The sequence below is a fragment of the Elephantulus edwardii genome, unplaced genomic scaffold (assembly GCF_000299155.1).
Source record: "Elephantulus edwardii isolate Elephantulus edwardi_28Jun2011 unplaced genomic scaffold, EleEdw1.0 scaffold00143, whole genome shotgun sequence".
Classification (NCBI taxonomy): Eukaryota; Metazoa; Chordata; class Mammalia; order Macroscelidea; family Macroscelididae; genus Elephantulus; species Elephantulus edwardii.
Window position 1 is genome coordinate 5,139,581 of NW_006399893.1, and position 10,604 is coordinate 5,150,184.

Below are 10,604 nucleotides of genomic sequence, written 5' to 3' on the forward strand. Positions count from 1 at the left end.
TAATATTGTATGGCAGTCTCCACATTCTTTTGGGTCCCTTTTTTGGGGTGAATGGAAACAGATATGGATCTCTTCCAGGCAGTTAACCAGGTACATAGTTGTCTTCCAAATTTCTTGACATGGATAAGTGAGCACATCCACGGCTGCACTGGTTTGTTGAAATAAGTCAATTGCTATTCCATCAGTTTCTGAGACCTTATTTTTGCCAGTGACTTCAGTGCAGCTTGAACTTCTTCCTTCATTACCATTGGTTCTTGATCATGGGCTATTTCCTGAAATGTTTCAGTGTCACCCAATTCTTTTTGCCACAATGACTCTCTGTATTTCTTTTGTCTTGTCATTTTCTGACATTATTCATAATTTTACCCAGTAAATCTTTCAGTATTGCAACTCAAGGCTTGAATTTGTTCTTCAGTTCTCCCAACTTGAGAAATGTTGAGTGTGGCGTTTCCTTTTGATTTTCTAACTCCAACTCTTTGTACATTCTATTATAATATTTAGCTTTATCTTCTTGAGCTGCATTTAAAATCTTCTGTTCATCTCTTGCTTCAACATTTCTTCCCTTGGTTTTGAATTCCTTATGTTCTAATGCAGCTTTCAAAGTCTTTTCTGACATCTGGTTTGGTTTTTCCCTTCTATGTCTTTATAATAACCTTTTGCTTTCTTTATGGATAATAGCCTTTATTTCATCCTGCAACTCATTTGAACTTTGATCATTAGTGCACATGACATCAAATCTAATCTTGAGATGCTTTTTAAATGCTGGTCAGACAGACTCCATGTCATGTTTTGGTTCTTGTGGACTTGTTTTGATCCCCTCCCCTCAATTTGGACCAACACATAAATAATTGATGATCTGTTTCATGATAAGATGATAAGCCCCTGGCCTGGTTTGGACTGCTGCTATTGAGCTTCTCCATAGACTTTTTCTACTGTGTAGTCAGTCTGATTCTTGTGTGGTTGATCAGGTGAAGTCTATGGGTATACTGGTCATTTTTGTTGTAATAATGAAGACATTCACTGTTGAAGACAAATTATAGTAATAAGAATAAAAACAGACAGAAAGTCTTAGAAAAAGAGAGGAAGCCCCTCAGAGGAATGGATCAACACAGTGACTACCATGGACTTGAGATCTTGAATGGTGCCAGATAAGGTAAGATTTCAGCCTGCTGTTCATTGGGTAACTCAGCAACATCAACATCTGTAATCCCATCTTCCCTAAATTGAACTTAATGTTGTTGAGTTGATTTGAACTCATTTCAACCTTTAACCAGGTTTCTTGAGCTAGAAATCTTATAGGAGAAGACTTCTTGTAGAGTAGCCTGGCCTCAAATTGCCAACCTTTTAGTTAACAGCCAAAACCTTAACCTACTATGCCACCAGCATTCCTTGCCACTTTCTCAAGATCACTATAAATATTTCATATCTTTAAAGTTTGTGAGGATGTGCAGGGTCAGGTAGCATTTTGTTGAACACAGGTTCTGTGAGTTGGAGCTGATTCAATGACAACTGGCAAGAACAAGATAACTATATTTATGTATATATTAAAAATAGAACAGAAATATGTTTAATATGTCTCTTTCATTGCTGTCTAATCAAAACATATTTATAGTGGATCAGTGCATTTCTGGAGGCTGTAAATTGCTCCAGAAGAGAATACCCATCTTTCTTCTGTGGAGCCACTGGTAGATTTGAATCACCAGATTAGTAGTCTTTGCTTTAGCATTACAGCTCCCTATGGACTACACTCCAAGAACTCATTTCTCACTTAGAACGTGAATGTGTGTATGTAGATGATGAGGATGGCACAGGATAGGATAAGAGTTCCAGTCTATTCATTGAGTCACTATTAGTCAATGTACTTGCCTCAACAGCACCTAACATCAACAACATACTATATATCCCAATTTTATTTTTCACTCAAAAATATCATATGTATCTTTTCAGACTAACAGTAAACATTTGTGATCATCTTTTCTTAACTAATCTTTGATGGTTAGAATTTTCCTATTTGTATAGTGTTTTTGTTGTTATGTGCTGTCGAGTCCTTTGTGACTGTGACTCGTAGCAACAGTATGTACAACAGGTCTGGGCCCTGCTCTATCCTGAGCCCTCATTATTGTCTCTGACATACCTACTCCTGTTACACTATCGTTATACACACAAGATTTTCTTAATTCTTAAAAGGATCATTAGTGGATGAAAGAATAAAATAATTTTCAGATCTTTTGAATCCTGTTGCTAAATTTTTAGTATCATTACACCAGTTAATATTTCTGTTAGCAGTGTCTTAGAGTGAATTTCTTCCAACCCCCGAACATTTTCCATTTTGATAGGTGAACAACAGAATCTTAACATAAAGTGCATGGTGGTTTTGCTTTGTTTGTTCTCTTCTGCTTACTTTTTTACCTATTTATTGGCCAGTAGAATTTGTGTCTGAGTTGTCTGTGTCTTGCTCATTTTTTTACATAGTTTTCATTTTTCTATGTTCTTTATAAGCATGGGTTCCACTGTTTTAACCTTGCTCTGTCATTTGTCAGTTTTATATTCTTAGGTAACATGCTTAACTTCTGGACCTTGCTTTTCTTCATTTGTTAAAATGCGCAGGATAACGATACGCTAGCTTCAGATCATCAGTGAAGTTTTGTTTGTGCAACACTTATCCAGTGGTTCAATATGTGGCCTAGTCCTTAAAACCCTCTAGGAGGTTCCAAAATTATTTTCATACAATAATTTATTTTAATGTAAGAAAGAAATGACGAACTTACTGAGAAAGGCAAATGATTAAGATGTCATTTGCCTCTCTCAATAACTCATTCTTTCTCCCCTAGTCTTTATTTATAGTTGTTTTGTGAAAAGGACATAGGTTGAATTTGATTATGCTTGGTTTTAGTCCTGGCTCTCCTACTTAAATTGACTGTTAAGTTCAGTTTCCTCATTATGCAGACAGTCCTACAAACTGAATCCACACTATAAAGACATGGTGAGCAAACCCCCCGCCTTTGTCACTAGCAGTGTGGTGAGTATAAACATTAGTCTAGTTCACACCTAGAAATGGATCCAACCTTTGCCTCCACACCTCCATTCCTCATCTTCAGCCACCTCTGTCACAAAATCTCTCAGATCCAAACCACTCAGAATTAGTTAGATTAGACATTATCTCTAGCTATTCTGAGAAAGTCTGGACATCCTTGGCCACCCAAGGCCAAGCTATAAGGGAGAATCAGTAGGCTCACCAGCCTACACGACTTCCTGCACTTCAGACTAGCTGCCTTTCCTCCTTCAGTCTAATAGAATAGGATAGAACTGAGTGTATTGACTGCTTGTGTTGCTTTTCCCTGTCACCCAGCCACTTGGTCTGTCACTATACAGATTGACTCAGACTGCACATGTAGGGTCATTAACTCTCTCCTAAAGCTTACAACATTCACAGAGACAGTTATATCTACTTAAGGAGCTGCCATGGCTCAATAGTGATTCTCTAACCAGTGGCTTTGTGGGGAAAAGACCTGATGATTTGTTCCCATAAAGATTACTGTTGTTGTTATGTGCTGTCAGGTTACCTGCAACTCATAGCAACTCTACGCACAATAGCTCCTAACCCTGCCCTATCTTGCGACAATCTCCCTACCTCTGACACATTACACCATTACTCCAGTTACTGTGTCAATCCATCTTATTCAAGGTCTTTTTCTCTCCTGTGCTGTCTTTCCTTCGTTCCAAGATGATGTCCGTCTCCAGGGTCCCTCCTGGTAACAGGTCCAGAGTATGTCAGATGGAGTTTCAAAATTCTTGCCTTAAAGGAGCAACTTTATTTCAACTTCTCTATGTCAAACCTGTTTGTTCTCTTGTAGTCCTTTTTATGTTCCATATTCTTCTCTAGAGCCACACTCAAAGGCATGAATTCTCTCTTCTTGGTGGTTGTTCAGCTCTCTGAGATGCATCTTAGTCTCTAGTCTGACATTGTTGCTGTTCAGTACTTTGAAGAGGTCCCTGACAGGATTTTCCTAATGGAATTTGTCTTTTGATTTCTTGACTGCAGGTGCCAGGAGTGTTTATTATCCAGAAATGACTGGAACAGGACATCAATAGAGAACTGCCAGAAGTGCAGGCTGGCTTTAGAAGGGGCCGTGGTACTAGGGATATTATAGTTAATGTTAGATGGATCTTGGCTGAAAGCAGGGAGTACCAGAGGAATGTGTATCTATATTTCATTGATTATAAAAAGGCATTTGACTGTGTGGATCATAACAAATTGTCGCTGACTCTGAGAAGAATGAGAATCCCAGAACACTTGATTGTGCTAATGTGAAACCTGTGCTTGGACCAGGAGGCAGTTGTCAGAACAGAGCAAGGAAACTGTATGGTTCAAAATTGGGAAGGATGTACACCAGAGATTTGTCCTATCTCCATACCTTTTCAACCTATATGCAGAACAGATTATCTGGGAGACTGGTCTGTATGAGGAGAAGTGTGGTCTTAGGGTTGGTGGAAGATTTGTCAATAATCTTCCTTATACAATTGAGACAACTCTGTTTGCTGAAACTGAGGTGGACCTTAAGCCCTTGCTACAGAAGGTCAAGTACTGCAGCCTTCAATATGGATTGAGGCTCAATATCAAGACGACAAAGATTCTCACCACTGGGCCAATTGGCAGCATCAGGATGGATGGTGAAAAGATTGATATTGTTCACAGCTTTGGTTTGCTTGGCTCCACAGTCAACACTCTTGGCACCGGCAGCCAGGAAATTAAAAGATGTATTGCAGTAGGAAAGTCTACTGTTAGGGACCTCTCCAAAGTACTTAAGAGCAATGGTGTCACTCTGGATAAGATGCACCTGGTACAGGTCATGGTCTTTACAATCACTTGCAAAGTCATTGTCAGTGAGTTGGACAATGACTAGGGAGGATAGAAAGATAATTAATGCCTTTGAGCTGTGGTGTTGGAGAAGAGTATTGAATATACCATGGACTGCTAAGAAAACAAACAGGTTCATCCTGGAGAGAGTTAAACCAGGCTGCTCCTTGAAAGCAAGGATTCTGAGGCTTTGTCTGACATACTTTGGACATGTTGCAATTAGGGACCAGTCCTTGGAAAAGGACATCATGCTTGGGAGGGTGGAAGGTCAGCACAGGAGAGGAAGACCCTCTATAAGGTAGATTGATTTAGTGACTGGAGTAATAGGGGTAGGTGTGTTGGAGACAGTGAGACTGGCACAGGATGGAGTAGGGTTTAGGGCTGTTGTACATAGGGTTACTATGAGTCTCAGGTGATTCGATGACACATAACAACAATGCATGATTATGATCAATCTAATCAGAATATGCATGATTCTAACATACTTTCTTTTTTTTCGTAAATGTGGTTAATCTAGCACCGATGTAATCTATTTACTTGACTGTTTTACAGCAGCTTTCTTTTATTACTTTTTGTGTGTGTACCGTCAAATCGGATCTGACTGGTACAGGAGGAGATTGTCCTCCTTCTCCAGCAGAGCATCTGATGGATTCAAACTGCGCACCTCTGGGATTGCAGTGCTGCTTCTTTGACTATTCTGAAAAACATAGAGTACTTCAGTTGTTCACTTTACTTTTAGAAATCAGGTACAAAAACCTATATCTAGTTCTTTGTCATACATTGATAAAGTTATGGTAATATCTGCCTTACCTGGTTAAGTATGTGGCATGAAATATTCAATCATTGTGGTTATTGTTGTTGTTAGGTGCAGTAAGTCTAGTACAGCCCATAGTGAACCCATGAACAAAAGATCTGAACCTTGTTCTATCCTGTGCCGTCCTCACACTTCCTGACACACGACAGCCCATTGGGGCAGTCACCATGTCAATCCACCTGGTTGAAGGTCTTCCTCTCCTTCACAGACCTTCTTCCCTTTCCAGCATCATATCTCTCTCTCCAAGGAATAGTCCCTGCTCGCAACATGTCCTAAATATGTGAAGTGAAACCTCATCATTCTTGCCTCTTAAGAGCACTCTGGGTACACTCTGTCCAAGACATATCTGTTTGTCCTTTTGGCCATCCTTGGGATGTTCAGTGCTCTTCTCCAACACCACAGCTCAAAGGCATCAATTCTTTTTCTGTCATCCTTATTCATTGTCCAGCTCTCAGATACATAGCAAGTGATTGTAAAGAGTTTGACAGATGAATATTCGTCCTCACACTGCCATCATTACTCAATAATTTGAAGAGTTCTCTAACTGCAGACTTTCCCAGTGCAGTGCGTATCCTTATTTTCTGACTGCTGGTACCAAGGGTGTTAATTTTGGATCCAAACAAGATGAAGCTCTTGACAGTTTCAGTCTTCTCTCCATCCATCATGATGTTGCTTTCGGTCCAGTGATAAGAATCTTTGTTTTTCTAACACTGAGATGCAGTCCATACCATAAGCTACATTCCTTGATCTTCTGTAACAAGTGCTTCAGTCCTCCTCACTTTCAGCATACAAGGTTGTATCATCTGCATAACACAGGTTATTGATGTGATTCCCTCCTATTCTGATGCCACATTCCTCTTCATAGAGTCCAGCTTCTGGGTTAATTTGCTCAGCATATATATTGAATAGTTATGGAGAAAGAATACAACCCGATACACTCCCTTCTCAGTTTTAAACCATGCAGTACTATTCCCCTGTTCTGTTCGGACAGCAGCCTCTAGGTTCTGCAGGAGCACAGTTAAATGCTCTGAGACACCTATTTTTCTCAATGTCAGCCACAACTTGTTATGATCCACACAGTCAAATGCCTTTGCATAGTCAATAAAGCACAAATAGACAGTCTTCTGGTGTTCCTAGACTAGGAAGCAGGATGGACCATCTACTTCCTAAACTGCAGGCCTTTGAAAAACATATGAACACTAAGGGAATGAAGATACTTATAGTAGTGTAGTGGTAGATCTCAGATTGAAAGTATATTGAAATGAGGAAAAACAATAACAAATATGTTTACTGATTGTAACATGGAATATACATAGCTTGAATGTTGGAAAACTGGAAATGGTTAAATATGAAATGGAATGCATGAACATCGACATACTAGGCATTAGTGAGATGAGATGGACCAGCTTTGGCCACTTTGAATCGTGTAATCATATGATATACTTTTCAGGGAATGAAAAACAAGGAAAAGTTGTTGCATTCATAGTCAGAAAATTAATTCAAGTTCTACTCTGAATACAATGTTATGAATGATAAGCTGATATCCATACACACACGGAAAATGTGTTAACACGACTGTTATTCAAATATACACTTACATCTGGAGCCAAAGAGGAAGAAATTGAAATTTTTAACCAAATCTTGCAGTCCAAAATGGACCAAATTCAGTCATTAGCTACCATTTTTTCAATCATCATTATAGCTTTGGTGGCACAGTGGCCTAGAACTTGATTGTTAACCGGAAGGAACCGTTCACACCCACCAACCACTTCCGGGGAGGATGAGGCAGTGCACAAGATTACAGCTTTGGAAATCCATGCAACACTTTTGCTCTGTCATATACTGTCCTCCTGTTCTCTGCTTTGTTTATTATAAATCAAAATAAACTTCTTGGTAGTGGGATTTTTTCTTTTACACTTTTAGATTTATTCTGGATGGTCAGTCTCCCTTGTGGACATTGACATCTGGAATTTTGTTTGACAATTACTACTTTATTAAACTACTTTTTAACTGAATTTTTTAATCTTATTTCTGTATTTAGTTTACAGATGCTGAAAGTTATTTTGCTGCTTGTACAACAGACACTACTATGAATAGTTCTTTGGTAAGTGTTTCTCTTTTTGTTGAGAATGCAGCAGGTAGAAATGGATGAAGGCAAGAACGATTGAAACAGCTTTGATGGCACAATAGCTATACTATAGTGTAGCAGTAACTCAGTGTTGGTTGCTATTCATGAGAACTGTAATTTGATATGTTCTTTCCTTAGGACTAATTTTGGCTTACAGGTATCCTATTCAGCTGTAGAGCTGTGGGAGGCAGCTAGGGTAGTGAGGGGAGAAAAGTTAAGGAATAAAATAGTAAAGGGCAGTAGTATGTTCCTTCTTACCAATGTTGTCACTCATATTCTTTATTACATTATTGTCCTTTAGATATTTTGGTTTGCACTAGAGAATATACAAACAGATTGTTATTTGCTTAGAACTGACAACTTATAAACAGATTATTTATTCCATGAATATTTTTAAGAGGGTCTAATATGTGAAAAGCACTTGTTCTAGGCTCTAGTTTATGTTCTACTGTGACCACATAATCTATTATTGTCAGATAATTAGCAGATGAAGTAATAAATTCATGTAAGTATTTATTATCTAGTTGGAGAGATAGTGTCTTAGTCTGGACAGTCTATAGGAGAAAAACTAGTAAAGTGTATATAGCTGTCTAAAGAGCAGAATATGAGACATAGGGCATAGGACTATGAACATCTCTCTGAAAAGGCTAGAAGGCATAATAGCACAGCTCCTCATTGCCTCAGTGAAGAAGCAGATAAAGAACCTGTAGCCCAGTGTCATAGTGCCTCTAGAGCCACACGAGCACCAAGAGGTTCATTTATTCATTGTTAACTCACAGACTGTGGTTCTCAGAGTCAGGTAAGTTGGAGAGTGGGGGAGGCAAAGAATATCACCTAATGCAAGTCCAGATTTTAGCCCAGAAGTCCCAATTCCTTCCCAGAAGGTACAATTCCATCATTAGTTCAGACTCGAGTTTCTGTTCAGCAGTCAGCTTTTCCTTCTATCATCTGGCAAGAACAACAAAACATTTAACTGTGGCTCATCTGGTTACACTGCCACAGTTTCTCAACAGCAATGACACAGTTTCTCAACTGCCATCACCAGGGTCTCACTCTGACCAAGATCTTGCTCTCACCAGAGTCTTGTTGCAGTCTCCTTAAAGTCTTGCTGCCTAGTGCACACTCTCTCCCTTATTTTAATCCTATAGCTTTTGGTGACTTGCAAGACCATTTGTCTACAGTTAAGGTAGCTAAAGACAAGAGGGGGATAATGGAATGGCTATAAAAACCAATTTTTAAGTGCAATAGCTATGTTGTTGTTGTTGTTGTTGTTACGTGCTGTTGTGTATAATTGATTCATAGATGACCCTCCAGCAGGTTTTCAGTCAGTGAAAAATCACTGGAGGTGATTTCTCATCTTTCTTCTGTGAAGCACCTGGTATATTTGAACTGTGTGCCTTTGTGTTAGCAGCGCAGCTCCTTACTACTAGGCCACCAGAAATTTACTTCAAGAAAATGACTTACACAGTTGTGGAAGCCTCAAATCCCAAGTGCTTGGGTCAGGTAACAGGCTGAAAACCTGTGCTGGCTCATGTAGTTGCAGGGAAAACAGGTCAGGTGGCAAGGCTGGAGACCTCTCCTGAATTGTAGTGACTGGCAAATGTAAAATCCACAGGTCAGGCAGCGGTCACAAACTTCTACAGGTTTAAGTCCTAAGAACTAGCAGGCCACAGACTTTTGCAGGCTTAAGTCTTAAGAACCAGCAGGCCACAGACTTCTGCATGCTTAAGTCCTAATAATCAGACCAGAAAAGAACAGGGTAAAAAATGAAGAAGAACTATTTATATACTTCAAGTACCTCCCAAAGGAAATTCCCCTTTATATTGATTGGCTGTTTATATCAGAGCGCACAACAGAAAATGATTACTTAGTTTCCGCCCAGTCAAGTTGATACATAACATTACCCATCACAGATGATGTTGTTTGCCTTGAAGTTGGAACCAATCCATAGCTGACCCTTCAGTGAGTTTTCATGGTCACATGGGAGGAGATTGTCCATTCTTCTGCTGAGGAGCATCTAGTGGATTGCACAAGATCTGTGTGCCTTTGGGATTACAACACAGCTTCTTACTGTTCTTTTTAGACCATCCGTGGGACACATCTTTAAAAATGTGTTATTTAGCAGTCTTTATTTTTAAACTTGGTCTATTTGAAGAAAATGTTAAATTTACTCTAAAATTTAATGCCAATTTCTGAAGGATTTTGGGACCTATTATTTCAGAATTATAATGGCATGCAAATTGTTACTAGATAATGTGAAAGGTTTATGAAGATTAGAAAAACTATCATTTTTTATGTTCTTCAAAGCTTGGCAAGATAGTTTTGTATCATGTATCACTATTAAAGTAATAGCATTGAGCTGGAAGGCTACTGTTCTATTTTTCTATTAACTCTTACTATTATCTGTGAGATGTATATATCAAATTACTTTAGAATAAATGCTATAATCAAGAGTCCAAGTATAACAGACTTATCTATTTTAGATCTGTAGTGTTTTAATATACTAAGTCCCCCCTGACTACCAACAGTGGCAAAGTTTTATGCCAGGAAAAAGAAAAGAAATAAGCATTTTCTGTTTAGTTAAGAACCAGTCTAGGTGAAAAGTATGCTGTATGGATAGATCATCTGGTTTGCAAAAGCAGTTAATGAATTAGGTACACCTGAAAATACAGAGATGTAAAGTGTAGTCATACAGAACTGACTTTTACTCTTGTGTCTACTATGTAATTATTTTATATCTTAGCTTCAAGAGAGTTCTTTTAAAATATCTATTTTAGCAAAAGAAAAACTCCCTCATTGGTACA

The 10,604-nt window shown here is 38.7% G+C and overlaps 1 protein-coding gene across 1 annotated transcript in view; it reads left to right on the plus strand.

Moving 5' to 3' along the window:
- Window positions 1-10,604, plus strand: part of SLC35F5 (solute carrier family 35, member F5) — an 83,664-nt gene that overhangs the window by 17,826 nt on the left and 55,234 nt on the right. The window contains exon 5 of the mRNA XM_006894451.1: window positions 7,714-7,776. Coding sequence (XP_006894513.1) covers window positions 7,714-7,776 — 63 coding nt within the window. The remainder of the gene's footprint in view (window positions 1-7,713; window positions 7,777-10,604) is intronic.